A 25,384-nucleotide genomic window follows, 5' to 3' on the forward strand; every position below is an offset into this window, starting at 1 on the left:
CTGCAGTATATCTATTTCAAATAATGTGATAAATACTAGTTGATTTTGTCATAAATAATAGTACCAGACTTTGATCATGTTTAAATATTTAAAACTAAAACATAAAAAAGAACAAATTATACTTTTTTAAATGTATTTTTTTCCAATCTTGGCTCAATCAAGTAAAAGTGTTTACATGTTCTGAGTCAGGAAGCAGTACCTTGCAGGAATGGGGTCAGCTTAACCCACCACACCTTGGCCCTTGGCTCCACTGATGATGCAGAAGCAGCAGACAGCAGGCTTTGGATATTCTGGAAATAAAAGTTGTGCTTGGGCTAAAGGCCACATTGATTTTCTGCACCATGTTGTAGTACAAAGTGGTGTTGCTTGAAAGCAGAGCCAAGCTGTAGCACAACTTTAGCCGATATCTTGTCAACATAGGTGTTTTTGACAAAGTAACAGCAGTTGGTTCTTCACATTCTGTTTTAATGAAACATTCTGTGACATTTTGAATGTATTTTTAAAGACAGAAATTTACAATATGTAATTTTAATGGAAGCCTAGTTGGAAAAACAAACAAACTGTAAATCACTTCCTTAATTACAAAGGACTGCTTCTTTCTTGTTGGCAACAGAGAAAACACAACTGAAACATTGGTCACTTTTATTGAAAGGGAGAACTGCTCTGAATAACAAGCTGCTAATTACAGGGATGTTTTATTCCACACACCTGTTTATACTATTGTGTGGGATTCATGACTTTCCGCACTCAGTCCTTTTATGCTCCTTGACAATAAGTGAGAGAAGCCGCGCTTGACTTCAGCTCCGGGTGTATTTTCATCACACCAGCTACAAGATGAGAACAAACTTCCTAAAAAATGCACGCATGTGGCCGAGTGCTTTCTGAGCCGTTTCTATTGTCCTGTCAACTGCGAGTTGTAGTAACTATAGCAACCACATGAATCTGTCCTTCAACAAACCAGCTACTTCCTGTTTTGAGAGATGACACACTCCAGGAACCGTGACTGAATATACCGCTGACCAAAATTAGGCTCCCAGACTGTCCCACAGAGTGACTCAGATGTGATGGAAACAGTTTTTGTTGGTGTTGCAGAAACTGTTGCGATAAAGCAGCACCACACCCTTTATTCTGCACTACAAAGACATCATCCAGCACCCAATTACTAAGACACTTTTCAGTCTGCTGAGTATTCTCATGAATAGAGAAAGGATGATATCTTGTTTCTCAACTTTTGCCCATTTCTTCCCTGCCCCCGACAGGTCTGCCGGAGAACTGCACTGTTAAGACGCCGGCATTCACCGACGCTGTGAGACTCCACAGACAAGCCCGAGGACAATACGGGACCTGGGATATGATGTGTGGAACACCACCACAGGTTAATCACAAATAAATCGCAATACCATACACATTTCCACAGCACCTACAATGAGTTATAGATATTTTATATACTTTGTGACAGTAAATAGTGTGAGCAGATAGACTAAAGGCCTTGTTCTGCTCTGGAGAGTCACTTTGAACTGCGGTACCACTCTGACCAGAACCTTCAACACACAGAACTGGTTAATGTGCTGGGAAACAGAACAAGGACTACTGGCAGTCCAAGAAGCCTATAAGACTGTTTATGGAGAGGATGTGGAAGACTGGCACAAAAGTAACTAGCAGTAGGGAAAATATGTAGGCCTGAGGCTAACTGCTTAATCACTAGTAAGTGGATCGTGGGGATCCTTCTCTTAAATAGATTAAAAATGCTGAATGAGTCACAAAATGCAGTCGGGCAGCAGTCAATATACCTGGCTGACTTATCCAAGTCAGACATTATCCCACAGTTTTATTTGGCCCCCAAAAATCCGGTGTTTCGATGAGGGGGGTTTATTTTTTAAATCATTTCTGTTAAAATGGCTTTTGTCAAGTCAGGCAACACAGAAACTAACTGCTGAAAATGCTGACCTGTAATCATAAACTTTTTGTGCACTACATAATGCCACAACCTGGGTATCTAAACCCTTTACCAGTGGCTGACGTTGCTTGTGGATGTCAAATTAACATAAATACATGTGAAAAAAAACTCCAGAATGAATGATAAGCACCTCATTTCAGGAAGTTTAACTCTGCTCGCAGATTCTGTCAGGGAACAGTTTTCCGGGGCCACACCTTAATTTCTTTCTGTGCCGCTGCTCTGACACCAACTCAAAATATCAAGACTGCTGCAGGTTATGGTTAAAAGACATTTTCAGGAGCAATTCATCTTTCTCTGCGAGTAGCTCAGAGTGCAGGTCAGGGCTATAGGTGAAGCTGTTGAGAGGCCACGATGACGAATGAAACACACACCCTCTCCTCACATCAGAGAGCAAGAATGCACCTACACAAATCCTTCAAAGAGGCCAAAAACACCTCAACCCACATACCAGCAATTAAAAGGACCTAGTCTCAGTCTTTGCCAGAGCCGAGTACAGCCCTGTGTTTATGGCAGCCACCTTTTAGCTATAAACACTTTCAGTCTGAATGTCAGTTTAATATTTAGTTTTCCTGAACATTACAGTGTTTACTCCATGCCACATGGACACTGAATAGAAATGTGACATAGATGTAGGTTGGGCTTTTCTACTGTTAAGGGGCCAAATGTTCCTTTTATTTCAGTCTAACAGAGACGCTGGCATTAAGGCTCATGCACGTAATGCTACAAATACTTTGGATAAACATCTAGAGGGAATTAAGAGAGAAATACAGCCAGTTTATGCAACCACTTTTATCCTTTGCTACAAAAACCAACTAAAATAATTCTGAAAAAAACCTTTTGCAGAGTCAGTGCCTCCAGGTAAAATTTCCTCGTTGTTCCATTATGTAAAGTTCAATGTTTTCAGGCCTAATTTCCAAGTAGAGATGGAGCACCATGGGTAATACAAAGGAATCCTTTGTATGGGTTCAAATGTTTTCTTAATTGAAACAGATGGCAGGGTTATGTCTCCAGGGTATTTATTGAGATGTAGTCAATCATTTTTCTGATTCCCATTATATAGCTTGGCTTTTTACATTTATTATAAGGGAAAATATGAAGCAAACACTCACCAGTACCTCTGTGGTTAAGATTAACCTTCCACTAATAAAAGCCATGCACTGTGATGCTAAATGGGCTGTTTGAATTTTCTAAAGCAACTTAAAAACATTAACTTCTACTTAAGACCAGTGGTGTCACTGAGCCAGTAGGAAATGTCGGGGGGGGGGGTGACAAAATCTGCCCCAACACCCATTATATTCAAACAATCCAAGTGGCTGTGTGAAAACAACAAGCAGTGAATGCAGCACACAGGTAGCTGGAAGCGGCATTAACAGAGAACCATCAACAAGCCATAAAGCATGAAACAGGCTCACTGGGGAAATATAAGTTGACCATAACTAGGGTTGCCAACCGTCCCTTAAAAAACGGAATCGTCCCGTATTTCGAAACAAAAGTACACGTCCCGTATTGAGCTAATAAGGGACGCACTTTGTCCCGTAATACAGTGAGAATCAAAAGTAGTCTATAAATGTTAATGGAATTAACACTTTGTTTGAAAACATAATTCCCAGCCCCTCTCCTGCTTTGTGACCAATGAGCTGACAGCACACTTACGAGTATGACAATTCAGATTACCGCTCATCTCATTGGTCAAGGAAAGGTCGCTTACGGAGAAAATACCGGAAGACAACAGATGACCACAACAAGAAGCATGGCCAACAGGGAAACAAACGCCGACACTGCGGTGCAAGTCTCGGACGACAGTACACCTAAAGCTGGACATACACTGTGCGATTTTTTCAGTCACGTTATTCAGCTCCTGCTCAAACTGCACGATTGACTCGCAGGGGTTAAAAGTTGGTAGGTCACGATGCAGGTCTCACACTATACCGCCCGATGCTCTGATGCGACCTGAGTGCTCACACTGTGCCTCCATAACATGAAGGTTATAACAGAAAATCTGTCGCTCTCTCTCTCTCCGTCTTTCACTCACTCACACAGACACACCACCACCATCAACTTTGCTAAATTGCTAATGAAAAACATTGATCGGGCAGCTGTGACTGAGCAGCAATGTAAATCCAACTATTTTCACGGTTGTGTGCCTCCATTGCTTGTGTCCAGATCACACGCTGCACAGCCGTGCTGCTCCATCTTTTACACCAACGTTTACGTGTTTGCGCGCGAGCAGTGTGAACGGCTGTGGTGACACCCTCACGAGCGATTGATGATCGGGAGCTGGTCGTGAGGTGTTAATCACTTCTCGTTACCCCACGTATACTACACGATGCACGATGAAGGCCAAAATCGGTCCGATCACTCAAAAATCGGCTCAAAATGGGCCTAAAACCGCACAGTGTGAGCCCAGCATTAGAGCAGCAATGTTTGTTCAGAGAAAGGGAAGAATGGGAAAAGGAAAACACCTGGCTGGAAAAAGTTAATATGGGCATGTGCAGTGAATATCAGCGCTATGTGGCCAGAAGTGTGTTAATATAATTTATTTTGTGTAATAAACAACTGTAAGGATAGATGATTACAACAAATAGATGACTAATACATAAAAGTAATACATAGATGAATAATGATGATGAGTTAAGATGCCTAATCATGGGAACAAGCGGGTTTACAAACAGGAGCAGCTGATTAGCATTAAGCCAATTGTACTAAATGCACTAAATGAGCACTGTTACAAGAATGTTTTTCTTTCTATTGTTTTCTATAATTTTAAGTTAAGCAGGACAGAGTTCTTTTAAAGAAAGATTTACTTATATTCTCAAAAGTTAAGCATGACAGGCTTCTGTTTAAGAAGGAGACCTGTTTTATTGTGTTAATGTTGTCATTTTGAGCTAAAAATAAATGGCTAAATGATCATTTGTTTCACATGTGTTCATATCACAAAGAATACACATCTACTTAAATCAAATTCAAGTGAAATGGTTAAAAAAATAATTTCACACACAAAAAAAGAGCTAGAAAATTCACCACACTGGGAAGGGTGAAGACAACTGGGTCACCCGGCCCTGGCCACGAGGTGTCCCTTATTTATTTTTCAGGGAGTTGGCAACCCTAACCATAACTGAGCCATTGTCATTGTTATTAGTGGTGTGTGCTGTTAGCTTTATGGTTTACTTGCAGGCCTACAAACGCAAACAGAGGCAATGAATACAGTTTGCAAGCAAACATTTACTGACCTTGTTGAACTCATGGAGGCACAGAGAGCCTAAAAATCCCCTCCAGGTGTCGTTCAAACTTCACTGGTGATACAGCCAGAACATCAAACTCGTTCTCCCACAGAACAGGCCTCCAGCAGTATACTCATATTGCTGGTGGACTAACTCCTCAATGAAATGCTACGTTAGCAACAACAGATTAGCATGAAGGATCAAATCAGAGGGGCAGGGCTTTAGTGGTTTAAATTCAAGGCCTTTCACAAAAGGGCCAGAGTTACCATGGTAACTAATTGCAGGTATATGTCTAGGCTAGCTATGAGGGTTTTTATTTGTACTGTATTTCAAATATTTCTCTGGCAGTGTGCTAGTGCTAGTTTTTGGCAGTATCCCTTTAAAAATATCCAATTTTAACTTACTACAGTAAATATAGAGACAAACATGGAATAACACCCCAAATAGCATCAAATGTTTGGTCTAAATGTAGCTTTAGACCAAAATTTTGACTCTGACTGCCTCATCTCACTCTGGTGTATGAAATTCGGGCTACATCTGATCTGGTGTCGCACTTTATATGTGACTGCATTTGTATCCCACATTTTAACCAAAGACGCAGACAGAACAGCAGTTGAAATAACAGTTAACAGTTTGAACCGTTATTGCGACAGAAAAAGCAAAGACCTTTACTTTCCATTAATGCTTGCTGTAGGATGACTTCTTTCATTTTAATCTTGATATCAGTGAGCCTGTTTGAGGTTGAATAGGGTCGGCTTTTATGGCCATTTAAAGTCAAGTTATACAGTGAAGGATAACATATCAGCAATCAGTAGAGCAAATATACTACAGAAAGAAAACGCTGCTGGATTTCAGGCTACAACATATCTGTTATTTGTAAAGCCCGCTGCGTGGAAAATCTATGCTGCTTTTGTCTGGCTGTTCATTACCCAGCAACATAGCCATCACCAAATATTTAGTTTAGCTTAGTTAAAGCATCATGAAGGATCTGAGCTTCGTGAGTGTTTGTCAGTTGTGAGGGCAGTGCCAGTAAAAGCAGCCTTCCTGCCTCCCAGTGTCCCACTGTGTTCATGTAGCCATACAGGAAAGAGGAGCTTATTTTTAGGCTCTATTTTTTTGTTTTGCTTTAGCTGGTTGGCATATAGTAACTATATCATCCTGCTGGCTGTGGACAGGCAGATGATTTCATAATTCATAGTATGAAATTTTTGCAAGTCAATCTAATTATAAATCTAAAAGCGTTTATTCCACGTGTTGTGTGTGTGCAGATTTTGGCTAATCTGGTGATGGAGACCCTTCACCCTGACATAAGAAACATGATCGTCCCTCGCCTGAAGGGGAAGATGCAGCAGAGGCAGAAGAACTGGATGCTGGTGAGTTTCTGTCAATCTGTACAGTAAACTTTAAAAAAAAACACACAAGTCAACCAGTGCAATCCATTTATGCTCTTGAACTCCTCCAGATATCGGATGCCGTGTACAAGCAGGTGTTGACTCAGACCACCGGGCAGTACGAAGCTCTGGTTGAAGCCTGCGAGGCCCAGAGAGGCCCACTAGACGCCAGGCTGCGAACCGATATGGACCAGATCATCACGTCTAAAGAACATGTCAGCAGCAAGATCCGAGGTATCAGCAAGAAGATATTCCAGTTTCAGCTGCCACAGACATAAAAAGTACCCCAGCTAGATTTCCGTACACTGCCTCAGTTTACATCCTCACTCGTGTGTATGCAGGATGCTGTTGAAAATGGTTCACTCGGTACTCGCTGTGACTTGACACGTAACCCCCTCGATCACAGATGTGTGCTCTATTGTTCGCCCACTATTTGACTCAGTGACATGTAGCTGTGGATTCTCTGAATCAGCGGTTTTGGCAGAGAGGAGTGATTAGTCTGATCACCGCATGCTCAAAATTCTGAAAACCCTTTTTGGACATTTAGTAACAGGTCCTGTAACTCTGTAACTAAACCTCCCTCCTTAGCAGGCATTTTCCACTTCTTCTGGCGTTTGCACATTGTTGTCACAGCTTGTTTTGCCCACTGTAACTTACATATTGCTTGGCGTGCTGAGCTCTAAAGCAGCAGAGTACCCGGTCTTTGGCGCAGGCTGGTTGTTTCCTTCGTGTGTACCATTTCCCACTGAGCTCCCACTGAGTGGAGGAACTGCATTCCTTCACCAGCACTGCAAAGGCCATTTCTGACTTTGTAAATCAACTGAGCAAAATAACAAAGGGTTATGTAAGGGATGTGAGGCTTATGCATGGCTTCATCAGGTGTAACTGTAGCTATGATCTATTTTTATATTTATATTTTTTAGCATCTGCAGTTGCATTGCGTTACACTGGGTAGAAAACCATAAAAACAAAAGGTGTGGCCCTTCCATGGAAGCAGCATTAGTGTGTTTACTTAAATGTCACCACATGCATACCAACCATTTCAACGACCAAATAATATCTCTGATATTGTTGTGACTTTCTAGCACAGCTCATTTGAAGTCGGTGCCACACCTTTGTTTTTCTTGTCATCAGCATGCGTCGCTTGTTTACAAGCTTCAGTAACTAACTACTTTTTACCCCTTCTTCCATCCTTCTATTGCTTCTGTTGTGCAGCTCTAGTGCTGCCAAAAGCAGAGCAGATCCTGCGGACCAACATCCAGCCCTACATCAACTCCATTTTGGAGGCGCTGATGGACCCCACTAGCCGAGGTTTTGCCGAGGTCAGGGATGTTTTCTTCAGGGAGATGGTGGAGATAAGCAAGAACTCACTCAACGGAGGGGGCAAAGAAAAAATGGGAGAGGTTAGTGCCTGAAAAGGCATGTCCAACCTGCGTTATCCTAAATCAGAAGTCAGCCAAGTTGTTGTTAACTTTCCCTCTCCTTGGGTCAGTTGCACTCACCACATTGCTCTTCTCTTTCTTTCTTTCAGAACATGGAAAGGCTGTCAATGCTTGCCTTCCATCCAGTGAAAATGCAGAGCTGCTACGAGAAGGTGGAAGAGCTCAACCTGGAGGGACTGCAGCAGAGGTTCGACGTCTCCAGTCCATCTGTGTTCATCAGCAGGGCTCAGATCCTTATGAGGGAGGTAAGATGCAACAACCCTCCTCTGTAATATGATGGGAAATATTAGTTTTAATCACACACTCCTGTCAGGCTCTCTGACAACACTCCCTGCTCCTCAGTAAGCTATAATACAGCAGCATCCACACTACCTCTGCTGAATTGTCTACCGCCACCTGCTGGCCAAAAAAAAGAATATGCAATTTGAATCTGAGTTGTGGCACACCTAACCTTTTTATAATGATTTCATTTTGACAGCAAATGGACAATGCAGTGTACACATTTGAACAGCTGCTTAACCAGTCGTTAGAGGCCCAGGGAGACAGTGACATGTGCAAGCTCACCCAGAGATGCCAGGACAGAGTTCTCAAGGTAAAACACGAACACATGGAAAGATCAAAAGAGGAGACGGTCAAATACACATATATATATATATTTTAAAATGATTCTTATATTGCTCACAGTTTTCAGATTAGATATTCCAGGAAAAACCTGTTTGTGTTAATGATGTTTGAGTCCATCAAAGTTCAAATGAACTCAAAGCAGGTTAATTTGATGACTGTCTAAAGAGGAGAGGATTTTACAGCAGCACAGAATAAGTGTTGAAAGGTCTGAATCGCTAAAGGTAATTCATGTCCCTAAGCTATGTTTGTGTTTCTGGTTTTTCCTGTCAGAAATATGACTATGACAGCAGCACGGTGCGCAAGAAGTTCTTCAGGGAGGCTCTGCTGCAGATCATCATCCCCTACATGCTGCAGCAGCTCGCGCCATCCTGCTCACCTGTGAGTAACACTTGAAATAAAAGTGAATGAACTGTCTTACAAACTTTTCCTTACATATAATTACATATAATTTATGGGATTTGAAGGATAAAAACTGTAAATAATAAAACACAAGATGCCATACAATATATGAGTGGGTTGCAAAAGTAGAAAATTTAGTACCTATGAATCACCAAAGCAGCAAATGTACATTTGAGGGGGAAAAAAGGCATAAATATTGACTCAGAGGGAAAAAAACAAAAAGAAAAAAACCTGTTGTCATCCTGTTTCCCCATCCTATTTACTTCATCAATATGATGCTTGTGTCTAATCTAGAACCAGTCCCATGACTATCAAAAGAAATTCAGTGATTAATTTTTGTCTCACAATAGCGTTCAGTTTCCAAACTAGAAGACAAGTTCTCATAAATCACTTAAAGAACAGGTTTTGAACTGGCACCAGAACTAGCGACAATCACTGAATCACGTCGGTGGAAAAAGAGGTAGCGTAGTTAAATGGCTGCACAGTAGGCAGACGTGTTTCTAAAAGGAACTTTTGCCATGAGTAATGCTTGAAGCTTTTTTGTGAACTGAGAAGTTTTCAATCATATTTCAGCCCTGACCAGAGAACAAAAGGACTGTCTACTAGAAGTTAGAGAGGGGGATCTCCTCTTCTGCAAACATTTGGACTATCCCAAAAACTGCTGCAATGGTCATCAAAAGATGTCTTTACTGATAAAATACTGACTCGTCATTAAGGATACAGGGAGCACATAAATGTCGTCTTTATGAGGGGGAAAAAAAAAAAGAGTTGAGGATGCATTTAAAGAGCATTTTTGAGAGTTATGATTTCAGCCTCACCTGCTGACCAACTAAAAGGATTGGTGCTAGAAACGACATCCTGGTCTTATTTGAATTCTGTTTCCTTAGGAGCTGCCTCGTTTCAAGGAGCTAATCTTTGAGGACTTCTCGCGTTTTCTGTTGATAGAAAATATGTTTGAGGAAGTGGTGCTGCAGTCTGTCTCCAAAGACATAATGATGGGTAAGGGCCAGGATCAAGATTTAGAAACAGTTTTCATGATGATGGCATCAATGGATAGCTGCAGTAATAACATGCCTTACCTTTTTCCCCCGTGTCCAGCTGTAAAGGAAGCAGCTGTGCAGAGGAGGCATAACCTCTACAGGGACAGCATCATTCTGACCAACAGCGACCCCAACCTGCACCTGCTTGGGGAAAACCCCCAGGTGGACTGGGCCACCAAATTTGGCGGTGATGAGCCGGAGGGCTCTGTCAGCAGTGCAGATGAAGGAAGGGGTTTTGGGAGAAGACGCAAGCAGGTGGTGTCAATGATACAGCTGGACGGGGTGCCTCTGCCCTATGAGTCCTGCTTGGAGGTCCCAGGGGTGGAGCTGATCCCTGAGGAGGATGCTGAGAGCAAAGAGGAGGAGAATGAGGAGGACCAGTTGGGAAAAGCAGAGAACCTCAGCCCCAAGTCTCCTGATAGCGTGAATGAAATCAGGGACTTGATTAATCCGGTGGTTGAGGTGGCGGTGCCAGTGTCCAAGGAGCAGAGTGAAGTCACCAACAAAACAGAGGCGACCACTGGCAGCATCAGCGTGGAGGATGGGGTCGAGGAGGGCGTGACTCACGTCACCACTGTGGTGGAGACTGTTCCAAAGGGGTCTCTGGGAGAGAAGACGTCCCCACAAGCAATCCTCCAGCAGCTGGTAGCGAGCAAGAAGCAGGAAGTTGATAAGGAGGAAGCAGCCATCCAGAACGCCATCGAGGAGCTAGAGATAGCAGTGCAGGAAGATGAAAGTGAACAGATTACAGAGATCTCTGCAGCCGAATCAGATAATGAGTCCTCCCCACCACTGGTTACAGACTCCAGCTCACGTGAGGACAGCGGCTTCCAGTCACCCACCAGCGAGGGACCAGTTGACAGCGAGCCTCAGCCAATCACAAATGGTCTGAATGGAGAGGAAAAGATAGTCGACCCTGTAGAAGTGGAGGTTGTTTTATCATAAGAAGACATTCCACGAATAAACTGGAGAAACCTGCAGAGATGAATGGCAGCATGCATAAATATTGAGAAGCTGAATGAATATGGATTGTATTTAAGGGGTTAAAAATGCCTTTTCTTTGTTGCTGTTGATATTGCACACTCCAGAACCCAGTCCTCCAGTTTTTTGACACGTATATTTGGTGACTGGTGAGTGTAGACTTTCTTCATATTCCGCATGTGTCAGTAAAGTCATATCCAATCCAAGTTTTGTTTTTTTTGTTTTTTGTAATAGCAGGAAATAATTTGAATATCTGTAACATTAAATGCTCTTGTAATTACAACTTACACTTTACTACAGGTAATCGGAGCCTTGCCTAATGTTCTTAGCCTCTATCTGGTCAGCAGGGGGTGCTACAGCAATACTTTCTTCTTCATCCTGATCTGTATTTATCTATTTTTTTGTAAAATGTTACTTTACAAGCATGCAATTTGTTTACTTTATGGCCTTTATGTTTCAATGCATTTCAGTACAAACAGGCAGGGAATGTTAAACACAGCTACAGTAACTTTAAAACAATGGATTTGTTTTTATTTTTAAACATTTAAAAAATAAAGCTTCTTGAAGAACCATCAACAGCTCTGGAGGAAGCCCGCTTGATTATTAGAAGGAAAACTTGGCTTTAGTGATTCTAGATTATCACTTGCATCAAATATCACATCTTTTATTTAAAATCATCCATCTAACATCATACACACTGCTGTAGTGATCTCAAGCTGTAAATTTAGCTTGTGTTTTATGTGACAACAGATAATAGGTTTTAATTCCAGTCTGTTTGGCAACCCTACAGATAACCGTTTATTTTAGGGGGGTATAATTTGTTTATAGTTTCTATGAGTGGTTTTATGAAAAGAACTTGTTAATTTGGTACTAAAGGGGGGAAATTGAAGCTCTGTATGTGCACAACAGTATGAATGTTGTTGAATTTAATGTTTTTGCCTGATTCTGCCCTGATCAGACCTGCTATGTACTAACTGAAAGACTCAAGGTTAGACCTGCGTGCGATTTACATTTTAACACCCAATAACTTTTTTTTTTTTTTAATTCATAAGAGCAAAAGAACTTACACATTGTCAATCATTACTTTTCGAAAAGACAACACCTGTCTTTAGACCATCGATTCCCTTTGAAAGAAAAAAAAAAAAAAAAAAAAAAAAGGAAAACAGGGTAGAAGGAGGCAAAAGCAATTAGAAAAATGGGTTTTTAACTATGGTAAGAAATGATTAGACATTGGGTTGATAGTCCATGTATTACAGAGTGTCCATATTTAGCCCTTTTCTGTGTGTGAGACACTGACCAAGTCGTATTTTTCCATTAAATCCTGAGCAGTTAATTTAATATTAATGTAACCATTTTATCTAGTCAGGACCCAGATTCATTATTTCCAATGGAGGGCTACCTTGTTTTTATTTATTATAAAACCTGTGTGGATTATAACATTCAGGTGTAAACAGTTTTTTTCCTGTTTGTTGTACTTACGTTTACTTAAAATATGTATCGAAATGGATGAATAAAAAAACAAACAAAGCAAAACACTTTATCGGCTTCATTCTTTATCTCTTTATTCTTTTTTTCAAAGACAAAAAAAGAAGCCATCACCAGAAAAAATCTTATTGATATGCAACAGTAAATAAAGCAGTTGAACAAATCTGTATAAGCCTTTAGTGTCAGTGATTTTTTTAATCAGTTAAAAGAAAATATTACCAAAGATAGGAACTTCTGAAACGTCTCAACTGTCAGCTTCAAGGCACTTTGCTTTTCTGATTGTGGTTAAACAATTGCTACAGAACCACATGACCATGAATAATAACAACAAACCAAGATGACCTTTCACAAGGTTTTACAAGCGAGAATCACATGTATCAGTTCCTCATACGGACTCCAGCGCAATGCAATTCTGTCTCATGACCCGTGACTGTAAATGTCTGACTTAGCTGAAAGTCAGCTTTAAGATTTTAGTCCAAAACACTTGACAATCAAATATCAAGTTCCATCTTGAATCATTTGGCAGCAAATGGAAAAAAAGAGAAAAGAAAAAACCCAACCCTAAACAAAACAACAACAACAACAACATAGCTTCCTAACACACCACAATCTGTGCAGACTTCCCATCTCTGGGTTTTGTGTTATCATTCTGTGGGTGATTCCAGTGCATTTCTTCTTCTTTCTTTCTTTCTTTCAATTGTTTAGATTTTCAAGATAATTTAAAAAATAATAATAATTAAAAAAGCAGAATTGAACAACACTCCTACTTTTCCTGGAGATTTAAAAAAAAAAAAAAAAAAAAAAAAAAAAAAAAAAAAAAAAAAAAAATCATTTTTCCACAGGTATTACTCACACAGTCTGCTGACTTAAAAGTGAAGCAGAACTAATACTAGGACTGAAAAACTGAGTGTTTTCTTAACATTATGTACCTTTAACAGAAATGATCTATTTGTTAATTAGGGAAAAATGTTAAAATGTAGCATTTTCTGTTTTCTGGAAGCTTAAAATGATTTTCAGTTTCTATATCCAGATGAGGTTTAGGCAAAGTTTAGTGTCATGTGGCTCATTCTCCACCAATTTTTCCATCCTTCGAGATCCTCGGATAGTAAAAAGTAAACTTTTCTTTATTTCACTATTAAAATGTCTGTGCCATCACATCCGACCTAAGAGAGGAAATGAGATAAAATAACCGAGGACCGACCCCGTGATGACCCCGAGGAATATCCAGGTGTTATAGGACATGACGCACAGCATCAGCATGTAGGCCAGAGACACCTGCAGCATGTGGAGGACCGTCTGTATGATGTGCAACAACCAGCTGATGAAAAGAAGAGGGAGAGGGTTATTTACAAATAAACTAATAAGTCAAATACATCGTTCAGGTCTCGACATTCAGTCTGCCAATATGTGATGGTCTCAGTTTGCCACACACTTTTGTTTAATACCGCCCAAAAGATAATAATAGTTGTAATCTAGGATACACCAACAAAAAAAGGGTGTCACCATGCTATGGAGGTTACCACCATGCCACAACCATACAGTTCAAATAGATGCATTTCTGCATTTTATTCAGTGATTTGCATTTCACAGTACGATCCATGATAAAAAAAAAAAGTTACTAGAAATGACTTGCTTACCTGTTCCTGGTACTTTGAGGTGTAACGACTGATGCTATAGGGGTCAGTGAGGATTCAGAGGGGCTGCTGTCCAGGACAGAGATGCTGTCGCAGTGGGAAGATGGGGCGTCGTATGGAGACTGAGGCTGGGTCAGCTTGGAGGGATTCCCCAGCCACAATCTCCACACTTTAAGCACCTCGTAAAAGACAGTCAGAAGCAAGACCACCAGCACTGACACCACCATCCCTGTAGGTACAAAAATACAAAATGTTAACTCACAAAAAAGTCACTATTAAAAAGTACGTTTATGCAATATGATGATGATGATGAAGTGAAATTTATTTCGGTCAACAACAACAACACAGAATATCATTTTACATAAAAGTACTCAATCCTACAGTAACCGACAATGGAATAGGCTGAAGGCTTGTGGCTTATAATTATCCTGTCCTTTACCCCATAGGAATAATCAAATCCTTAACCAAGAAAATAAATAGCATTGATAAATAAGTTATATAACAGTTTGAAAAGAAATCAATGATAAATCAAGAAATTAAATCAACACGAAGTTATTCATCAAACCAAATTTCCGTAACCTTGAATGATACAAATTTTTAAATTCTTCCTGAAAAATGACAAAGAAAAACACATCTTCAGTTCATCATTAAGTCCATTCCATAATTTCACTGCCAAAACCGACACACATCTATACTTAACATTGAAATACCTAAAGTGAGAACCAAACTTATAAGACCCCCTCAAATCATATTTTCCATCTCTTAGTTGAAACATACTTAAAACACAAATTAGAACATTTTTCATCACTCGATATATCATTTCTAAAGTTTTAGAATGAATTTTAACATAGATGATCCTACAAAACACTGGTTGGTGGACTCCCTATATCCAACTTTATTATTCTAATAGCTCTTTTTTGCAATTTAAAAATTGAATCCAAATATGTTTTGTATGTGTTCCCCCAAATTTCTGCACAATAGATCATATAAGGCAAACAAAGGGAAGTATACAATACATAAACGCAGTTCTTATTCAAAAAAAATCTCTTGTTTTATAAAGAATAGAAACAGATTTGGATAATTTCCGTTTCACATGTTCTATGTGGGGCTTCCAACAAAGTTTATCATCAATAATTACTCCTAAAAATTTTGTCTCATATACTCTTTCAATTTCAACATTATTTAAAGTCAGTTTTACTTTAATATTACTTTTACTACCTCCAAATAACATAAATCTTGTTTTACTTTCATTCAATGATAGTTTATTAAATACAAACCATCTATTTAACTTCATGAGTTCTGTTTCCACTGTTTTCAGTAATTTCTTTATGTCCTTTCCAGAGCAAAATAAGTTTGAATCAACAGCAAACGCCACATATTTTAAAGTATCACTGGCTGTACAAATATCATTTATATCAAGTAAAAATAACTTAGGTCCCAAAACAGATCTTTGCGGAACTCCACAAGTTACTTTTCTAAGTTTAGATTTCATGTTATTAATACTCACATATTGGAACCTATTATTCAATAGGTTCCTTTGAATAATACATCATTATTTTTGCTACTTTCAGATTTAGACTAGATTGACACCAACATCTGTTCACTTAATGCGAAGCTCCAGCCAAAAGCAGGTTCATGAAAAATACAGAGGACTGGAAGCATTGAGAAAACAATACATTTTCTCTACATATAGCTTGAGAACATTTTCCCTGCTTCCCCTGGGATACATGAGGGGTATCTGTTCTGGCAACTCCTCTACAACCGTAATATTTTAGTATTAAAATTTTTTTTTTCACTTTAACAACTAATTATAACCCCTTAAACATCTCCTTAATGTAATTAAATCTAATCCAGATCCACTTCAAGGCTGGCATATTTGGACAAATGTAGAAAGGGGTTGGTGCACAGTCTTTCAAAGCTGTTTAAAAACTAACTTCAATTAATACATTTTTGGTTCCTGCGACAAGTTTAAAAAAAAAAAAAAAAAGAAACACTTGACAAAAAAAAAAGATAAATCTGAAGCAAATTTTATCAACCTGTTAAAAACAAGTTTGAACAGGTTTATTCAAGCTTCAGTTCATGAACATGGTAGATCAAGTTTGTATAGTAATGTCAGCAATATTACAGAAACACTCCACCGTCATCAGAAATAAGTATTTGAATTGCACCACACAATTTTTAAATCCAGATGAACTGATTCTAAGGCTTTTTCGCAAGACTTTAATACTCTGCAGCTTACCTGCAGGGCTGTGCACATCCCAGAAGTCAAACAGCAGCGTCACACTGCTCGAAACCCCAAAAGTCATCTAAAGAAAAATGAGAAGGGTATTAGGAGTTGTTCACTGGTAAAGTGGAGTTTAGGGCCAACATTTATACTGAATGCAGTGGTGTCCAATGTTCCAAGAACAGTCCGTACAATAGTACTCAAAATATTTCTGATTACAGAGTGAAAAACAAAGAATTTAATTTATACTACTTTGCACAAATATGCTGTATATACACACACACATGATTTTGTCTGACAATTAGAGGACATACTGCCCCACAAAGGCACACTTTGTTCAGCCTTGCTGCTGTGGATATGGGCTGACAGAGGAATGCACGGTCTGTGGCTCTTACTTGCTCAGCAGCACAGCTCTATCCCTGATAATTCACCACCTGTCTTGGCATAACTGCCTCTCACCAGCTGCAAACTAGCAGATCTCAGTTAGGCATCAGCCTAGCTGAGATCTGCTAGTTATAAAGTCTGGAAATGATAAAGTTCCAAATTTAACAGAGCTACACTGGCTTCCAGTGTCATACACACTGACCTAAAAATTCTCGCCTTAGATGGTCTTGGATCATTGTCTACCACTTTATCTCAGGGCACTCTGAAATCCTCCAATGACAAACTGTTAAGACATACGATATTTCTCTCAAAAAAAAAAAAAAAAAAAAAAAAAAAAAAAAAAAAAAAAAATCTGGGAGCAGCTTCGGCCCCTCATGCCCCCAAACCACCGTTTGGCTTCTTTCTCCGTGACTCCATATCTCTCTCTTTCTGCCTCTCTCCCTCTTATTGCTTCATCTTCCTCATAAATGTTTTTATGAATTTAGATTATCAAGCAAAGCACTGAATGGAGTACCTCACTCAACTTTAGGAAAGCCTTCAACTATTGAGGGGAAGACCACGAAAGCCTTTCTAAATATGGTCACACTGAAGTGCACAGCATAGCTGTACATTAGTTGCATGTAGAATTACACAAAGCTTTGTAGTTTGTCATCTACATATTGTAGTTGTGTGTCACTGATTGTTTAAAGCATTTTTAAAAGAAAAAAGTCTACTGCAGTTATTATTTGTGCCTTCTTTCTTTGTGAACAGTCTCCCTTTTCTGCCTAAGCTAACCAATGAACAATCAACCCACATACAGCTTTTTGGAGGACTGCACACAAGTACATTTTCATATCCTCTGCATATTCGAAGACCTACACAAACAGATACCAATGTGGGACCATAAACACTTCACAATGTCATTACGAAAGCGGCACCATTGTCAATGGGAAACTACCTGAAAGGTTCACTAAAAGGTGGAAAACAAGAACCGATCTGAGCCATCCACTGGAGCCAGTTTTCCCAGTTTTAGACTTTGCTGGTGATCTTGCGTAAAGTATAACCAACTGTAATAGAAAACTGATGCCCAACAGAAAACCGCGCATTTAAGCCTAAAGCCATGTGTGATGATGCAATTTCTGATATGTAAAGTAAATGGGGACAGTTAACTATGCAGATGAGTCTGGTTATCTTGGAACTCGTCCCAGCAAAGACAATGCAGTACAAAAGACTGTCGGAGCAAAGGATTATCTGCTTTATCCGGAGGCCAAATCAATAAGCTTAAGAACAAAGGTCCATCTGTCCAACAGTAACCAGAGTTGTTTTGTTTGGTATTGTGGCCACTGGCTGTGACGTAAAAACAATCGATGCCTTAATCCTCCTTATTTCCTGGACTTCTAAAATTTCAACTATACAGTCAGGCCAGATGACCAAGTTCAGAAGTGCAGTGCTGATAATCAAACATCCTCAAAGTTCTTCCCGAAACAACTTGGTGGACGAATGTGATGACCCCTTGTTAGAATATGGCCCTAACAAGGGAGAAAGCACAATATGAAGTACAAGACAAAGCATAGAGGGAAGGATTTTATTTTCTACTTTTTCCTCTTCTCTTTCCTGGTGGCAATAATGGTTTCCCCTCCTTGAGCCTTGTTCTGCTGATGGTCCCTTCTTGTTACAAAGGAGGCTTGTCCTCCCCACCATCCCCAAGCGCTTGCTCATCAGGGTTCCAGCTCACAAAAATTGTCGTTAAAATAAAAGCTCTTTGAGATGACCCTTGTTGTGAAGTGGCAATGTATAACTAAGACTGACTAGATGATGAACCCTAATTAATTCCATCATGTACATTCCTGTCTAGTTGTGACATTCGCAAAAAAAAAAAAAAAAAAAAAAAAAAAAAGACAAAGCACGGCAGGCATCCTGGAGGTCAGATATTTGGGCAATCACATCATGTAATGGGGCCATTATGCTTACTGTTCCATTCGACAAAAGTCATGTCATATCCTCTGGTGCCGGTCGTTCACCTCTCGATTAAGTGACTAATGTGACAGGTACAATGGAGGCCTAAGAAAAGAACCAAGTTGACTCTTCTTACAACTACTGTGCTATAGAAAACCAAGTAAAGGCCTCTCGGCCTGGGGCTCGGTCACTCAGGCACAGCTGGCGGCCGGCGGAGCTCACGGGCGCGTCACTGCAACTCCCCCTGGCTTCTGCTCCGCGGCTGCTGAGTGAGCCCTCATCTGGGACTCTCCTCAGCTCTTACTGGAACAGTGGCGCGGCTGCCCCTCTGTTGGTCTTCCATGGTCTCTTGTGTTCTGGGGGCCTCTGGATGTCTGGAGTTTTGATCTCCTCCATACCTGCTTCACACCCTGGAGGACGGGGCTGTGGCCCCCCCACACTCCCTAGCAGATCGTTACATGGAGAAACCTTTGGAATACAAGCGTGCTGATCCACACAGGTATGCACACGGGTGTTCACTGCTCGTAGACCCAAATTACACCTTTCTTGGCTGCTACTTCGAAGCACATCTGTCCTGCGTGCTGCACAACAACATTGAATATTTAGTATTTACTGCTGTTTACACTTAGCTAGATTAATGCGATGGTGTTGTGTTTAGTATGTTGCTTTGTTTTGGGGTTTTTTTGTCTTTTTTTGCTTGTTTTCTATTCTTCTCTCAACAGGTGATCCAGGAGATTTTTATTTTTTTTCTCCCCCCCTTTCTCACTGTCCCTCTCCCCTTCTGTTTTTCCTTTCCTTCCTCTTTCTTTCTCCCTTTCCTATCTCTCACTCATGTCTGTCCCGTCTGTAACATCTGAAAATAAAATATAATAAATAATAAAAACAAAGATCGACCAAATGGACCAATACGGCAATGCCACGATGATCCATTTGGCAAAGTAAATCCATTGGGTATCCTTGTTGGTCTTCAGACAACAATTCTGATGGCTAAAGAACCAAATGGGACAGGCGAAAAAAAAAAAAAAAAGGAGAAAACCAAGTAAAGCAGTCAAAGGATAATCCTATATTGGCTCTTAATCTACAAAACATTTTACTCAACATGGTAGTGGTCTATCACAACAACTAGAACCAGCAGAGTTACACCCATCCATCACTGACACCCTAGTCAGGCTGTCAAATACCCTACTGAACTGAAGTAACCTCACTCCACACCGAAAGGTCTCAAACACCCACAAGGTTCAAGCTAACCCAAGCACCACTTAACTTCCTATCCAAGTTTTCCTTCCTTTATGTTTTATCAAATTAAGGATTTTTGGAGGTAAAACGCAGTTCCACAGAGAAACAGTGTATAATCAGAGCCAAAACTGAACTATGAAGCCATCTGTACATGAATAATAACTCAAAATTATTTAGTTTGGGTTTTAACTTCAGAATTCACCTTCATTCTGAAGCCCTAACCACACGTGGTTTGTTTAAAACTGGTCTGATCAGCTACCCGACTGCTCTCCTTGTCATCTTTTTAGTGAGCTCACCTTAAGCTCAAATCTTAGTAATTATGGTACTGAGTGAACTGTACTCCGTTTAAATAATGAACTAGCCTACAAAAGCAGCATCCAATTTGTGATAAATGTAGTTATTATTTTAAAGGCAAAAAAAGAAGAGCTAGAAAGAGCTGGCTTTGCTGCACAGTGAGAAACATTAAATTTACGTCTTTATAACTTCTTTTAATGTGAAACGGATACATGGTGGCCAAAGTTTCCATTTAAAATGGCACAGGACAGCAGAGGTGATAAAAAAAAGTCGAAGTATTTGACACAATGAAAGAACGAGGGGAAAAATCAAATACAGACAGCTTGAGTCAACAATCCAACTGGGGGCTAGACTCGGAAAGCACTGTGAGCTTATCTTTCAAATACACTTTGGAAAAACCAGGTGTTTGTTTTCAAGGTGACAGTTGGGACTGAAAATGGTGTAATTAGTGCTGCTACTACAAGCACTCAAAATGACTGTATTCTGCACTTTTACACGAATACAGAACAATTTCCGAGTCTCAAAATGTGCTTTCACTATTTAGGTTTAACCGATAACTTTCATTTAAAGGTTATTTAGGGTAAAAATATCACAACTGCAATAATACTACTCGTTTTAGTGGACCTATAGTTAACAAAAGTCACTCGGGTTTTATTGGCATAAATGCACTAAAGACCCTAAAGCAATGATTGAGCTTATTTTAAATTCCAAGTGCATAAAGCAGCAGCACCTACATATGAATTCACATCTGCAACTTGCATACCTAAACTGATCTGACCCGAATTTATTTATTCTCAGAAATCGACACTTTAAAAAGAAAACAGCACAGGTGACATAATGTCCAGCTTTGGATGACACTGACAGCAAGGTATAAAGTTAATCATATGGTTACATAACACTGACGCTGTTGTTTTAGTGTTTTTGTAGTAGACTTTTAAAAAAGGGGTCTCAGTAAGCGTCCCTTCTCATTAGCTTAACTATAAACATGATTCAAAGTAAAGTTAACACATCTTAGTTTTTAAAAGATGAGTTATCTCCCAGACTTACGCCAGGTCAGACGGTAGTAGTTTGTAGTAGTAGTTTCACAGCAGATTATTTCATATTTTTTTAATGGCTTTATTAGATGCAGTGTGTCAGAAACCAGTAAGTACTGCTTACACCGACTCCCTGGGTTCCCTGAAGTGTGCATGACGTGTTTTCCTCACACTGAGTCAGTGCCACACATTAACCAGCAAAGAAACGTCTCAAATGCAAAACAGCTTATTAAAGTAGCACATATGGCGTATGCTAGACCGCTGAGTGACAAAACAAACACACACAAAGAGAACTCACTCGCATCCTGACGAGCTTGCTGCGCTAACGTTGACACCACACTTTCAGCGGTTATTGAGCGCAGCTTCCATCACAGATGAGTCTCGGTCCGGACATTCAAGCACGAGCCATTTCCACATCATCGGCGTGCATTTCTCAAATATGCCTCAACAGAAACAGCCAGTGTCCCACCTACTCAGCCCAAAGACGCTATGTATGTAGCCTGTGGTACCACGTGACTTCGCCTAACAAACCACGGTTGACGGTTAATGTAGTTTTTCAACATGTAGGGCGAAGGCAAACATCCTGAGTGCGACTGCGCAGCCGAAATAGAGAGTCCCGGATAAACAACCGTTACCCTTCAGATTAAAGAGGGCGGCTACAACCCCCAAATATTTGAGTTTAAAAACGAGTGAAATAAGACCGCTAACTGAGCAGAAATCGAAGCTTTTAAAGCGTTTAATGAATATGTATTATGCAGAACCAATGACTGTAGAACGCTGTGGTCATGTGACAGACGGAAGCAGCTCACACGAGGACACATCTAAAACCTGCAGAACATCGGCACTCGAGGCCTGTAGTTGCCCACCCCTGCTCTAGACCATCACTCTCATACACTTCTCTACCATTCCTGACTTCCTCATGCAGTCCCACACTTCCTCTCTTGGCACCCGTCATAGCCTTCCTCTAGAATCCACCAAGAGAGTGCATCACATCTGCAGTTCTTTTCCTCAGCATGACCCCGTACTGTTGATGTATACATGTTTGTCTGGAACAGTTGTCTCTTGCAGGGACCACCTGTGGTGGACGTTTCTGTCATTTCAATGTTTATCTATTATTTATTTACTTTAGTATGGATGGCAGTAGGGGAGGTCTTTATTAGTAGCCAAAGCTGTTAAATCATGTGAAAACACTATTAAAATGGAGATATTTATGCCCTTGTTCACATTTTTCAAAATTATTCAGTTGACCAGATTGCAGTCTTTGCTGGCCGTTTCTGGCCCCACACCTTATGTTTTGAAACCCCTTCCATAACATTAAGTCTGGCAAAATGTTCAGGTGTAATAGTAAACAGTCTATTTTTTATACAGCAGAAAACTTTGTTTTTTCACAGAAATGTGGGTGGATGTAGTGCCTTGCTTCCCCTTACCCCCTTACTTTGTCGTTCTATGCAGTACAGCTTTGATTCTGCACTGTAAGCTGAAACTGTACATGTAATGGTTGAGGTGCAACTATATCCACACTGCACCTGTAAACAGCTCATATAGTAGAAAAATACAAAACTGGACACCACTCATCAATATATGAGGGGAGGGGGGAGGGATGAAAAGATAACATAACGAGGGGTTTCATAAAGCTATAGTACCTTTTGGTGAAGAGGATTTGAACAGAATGAAGGCTGGTAAAGGCAGCATGAAATGGCTTCAGAAAAGGAATTGCTCAAGTTTTTTTCTCCTAAAACAAAGAGTTTAAAACAAAGTTCAGCAGGTCTACAAAGTCCAGTGTCTTACTGTTTTTGAAAGCTACATCTGTGTACATCAAGTGCACTTTGCACAGTCCCGCCAGACACAAAGCAGGAGGAGCATGTCCTGATGTCCTCATAGAGAAGAAGAAGGTAGTCCACCGCAGGCTCATGTAAATGTTGATGGGTATCCAGATTGTTTAAGGCATGCTTTCACAATAATGCAGAGCCACAAGATTTCTGTTATCAGAAACTCATGCTGTGATTTGAAGCGGAGTGGCAAGATAAGACGAAAACACACGAAGAGTCACACAAACATTCAGTGCAGATGTTGTGCTTCAGATTTTCAGGGACATTAGGCATTACTATGCCTGGAGGATGTGGATTAAATTTTTTGTCATCAATATATGACAAAACATGACAAATGTATGCAACTACGTGGAACTGTAGCACTGAAGTCTATTTTGCTGTTATGAATAAAATGAGAAAAGAGTTTTTATACGTGCAAAACAAAAGGTTTGGTGAACAAATATCTATACATACAACAGAAAATAGCAGACATTTGTGCAATGCTAAGATCATATTATGGTACAACAACATAAAATCAATACAAAATACAATAGTTAAACCCCACAAAAAAGGAAAATATCTCCACTTTTACAGATGTTCGATCAGAAATTGGCTTGAACTCAAGTTTGATTGAAGTTAAACTGCATTTTTCTCTCTCTCTCACACACACACACACACACACACACACACACACACACACACACACACACACACACACACACACACTAAATGAAGTGCTGAGATGCCCAGATGTGTTAACATCTGCACTGACTGACACACTCAAATCACCAGAAGAAATTTAAGGCAACAAAGGGGAAAAATAACATAAATCATCCTGATGCAAACCACATGCATCTTCAACCTCCGTTTATAAGTTCTGCTCAACAGAAAGGAAAGAAATACATTTCTAGAGCGGACTTCAGCTGGTGAATCACAGAAACAAGGACTAAGTTAGGTGGGTCAGTTAACATGGATGGTCGTTTTAGTCTCCAGTTTTAAGAGCAGGCTCAAAAGAGATAAAGCCTGTACCGGTATCACCCACAAGGGGGCAGAGTACGGCTTTCGGTACTGCAGACCTCATAACCAGCTACAGGGAAAATGAGGCTCACGAGACAAACTTCCTCTGAATACAAAAGTGGTACGGCAAGAAAAATATCTTAAGGAGCCAATGAAAGGGAGACGTAATGAAATAAAAAATATAATAAATAATAACAAAGTTTGACTGCACTGCTTTGTGGAAGCGTTTTTGATTAAAAGGCCTTTTCCTCTTAAAATCTAATTTGTATTTAATTTTCCTCTGGTCTGTAGTGCTGTTTATCCATCACTATTGATTCGGTGTGAGATTCCCAGTTTCCGACATATCAGCTCTGCAGCCGTCTGCTTACTCTTGGATTTAATGGAACTGAATGGCACGACACCTTTGGAGCTAAAAGACACACACACAAAAAGAAGAAGAAAAAAAAACATGAAAGAAGGAAAATATCCATCCATCCATTTTCTGCCGCTTATCTGGGTTCAGGTTACAGAGGCAGAGGTCTACCCAGAGGCACCCAGCCTCTCATTGGGTTCTTCATTGCATTTCCAACCAGCTGAGCAATGTAATCTCCCCAGCGTGTTCAGGTTCGCCATGGGGGCCTCTTCCCAGTAGGACATTGTGTAAAAAAATAAAATAAAATAAAAAATTCCAGAACTACCTCAACTGGCTCTTTGTGATGTGAGCTCCACATCCTACTGCTATGGGAGAGCGCAGACACCTTTCAAATATCTGTTATCTCATTCTTTGGCTTACTACCCACAGCTCATGACCACAGGCAAGGGTGAGAATATAGATTAACTGGTAAATCGACAGCTTAACTTTTATGCTCAGATCTCTCTTCTTCAAAGCATACTGGTACGGCCCGTACCACACCCATCCCTCTGTCAATCCCCCGCTCCTCTATTCCCTCACTTGTCGGTTCAAGACCCGGGACACTTACACCTGTCCCTGACCCAGAGTGCACACTCCACCCTTTTCCGGCTGAGAACCATGCCCTCAGTCCTGCAAAGTGCCTCACTGCCTCAAGACACATCATCTACCAACAGCAGAGAGGTGATCCTGAGGTCACCAAACAAGAAACCCTCCACCACTTGGATGGATTTATAAATTAATAAAAGTTATGAACAGAATCTGTGAAGAAGGGCAGCCAAAACCCATCGAGAACGCATCGGAATTACTGCCAACAGTGCAAACCACAGCCCATAACAGCCTGAAAGATAAGGAATAGCCACATCATGACCTGGTGACACAAAACAAAT

The 25,384-nt window shown here is 40.3% G+C and overlaps 2 protein-coding genes across 3 annotated transcripts in view; one reads left to right on the plus strand and one right to left on the minus strand.

Annotated features, from left to right (window-relative positions):
• The window catches only part of niban2a (niban apoptosis regulator 2a), a 36,055-nt gene extending 23,959 nt beyond the window's left edge, over positions 1 to 12,096 (plus strand). Inside the window, exons 6-14 of the mRNA XM_085463214.1 lie at positions 1,260 to 1,375; positions 6,447 to 6,551; positions 6,641 to 6,803; positions 7,785 to 7,972; positions 8,101 to 8,256; positions 8,490 to 8,603; positions 8,906 to 9,013; positions 9,922 to 10,033; positions 10,133 to 12,096. Of these exons, the coding sequence (XP_085319340.1) occupies positions 1,260 to 1,375; positions 6,447 to 6,551; positions 6,641 to 6,803; positions 7,785 to 7,972; positions 8,101 to 8,256; positions 8,490 to 8,603; positions 8,906 to 9,013; positions 9,922 to 10,033; positions 10,133 to 11,019 (1,949 nt within the window). The 3' untranslated portion in view covers positions 11,020 to 12,096. The remainder of the gene's footprint in view (positions 1 to 1,259; positions 1,376 to 6,446; positions 6,552 to 6,640; positions 6,804 to 7,784; positions 7,973 to 8,100; positions 8,257 to 8,489; positions 8,604 to 8,905; positions 9,014 to 9,921; positions 10,034 to 10,132) is intronic.
• A 504-nt stretch (positions 12,097 to 12,600) lies between these two features.
• On the minus strand, positions 12,601 to 25,384 carry slc31a2 (solute carrier family 31 member 2). Of its 2 annotated transcripts, XM_085463217.1 has the most exons (5): positions 24,994 to 25,384; positions 21,580 to 24,854; positions 16,414 to 16,480; positions 14,178 to 14,403; positions 12,601 to 13,858 (listed from the first exon to the last, which is right to left on the minus strand). In XM_085463217.1, the coding sequence occupies exons 2-5, from the start codon at positions 21,583 to 21,585 to the stop codon at positions 13,693 to 13,695; spliced, it is 465 nt and encodes a 154-aa protein (XP_085319343.1). In that variant the 5' UTR covers positions 21,586 to 24,854; positions 24,994 to 25,384; the 3' UTR covers positions 12,601 to 13,692. The 2 variants fall into 2 exon arrangements, with proteins under 2 accessions (XP_085319343.1, XP_085319342.1); XM_085463216.1 differs by having other exon boundaries at positions 21,580 to 25,384.

Source organism: Copadichromis virginalis, linkage group LG7 (genome assembly GCF_057382275.1).
Source record: "Copadichromis virginalis isolate Kocher_CV1m ecotype Utaka linkage group LG7, C_Virginalis_male_GT1.1, whole genome shotgun sequence".
In the NCBI taxonomy this organism is placed as follows: domain Eukaryota; kingdom Metazoa; phylum Chordata; class Actinopteri; order Cichliformes; family Cichlidae; genus Copadichromis; species Copadichromis virginalis.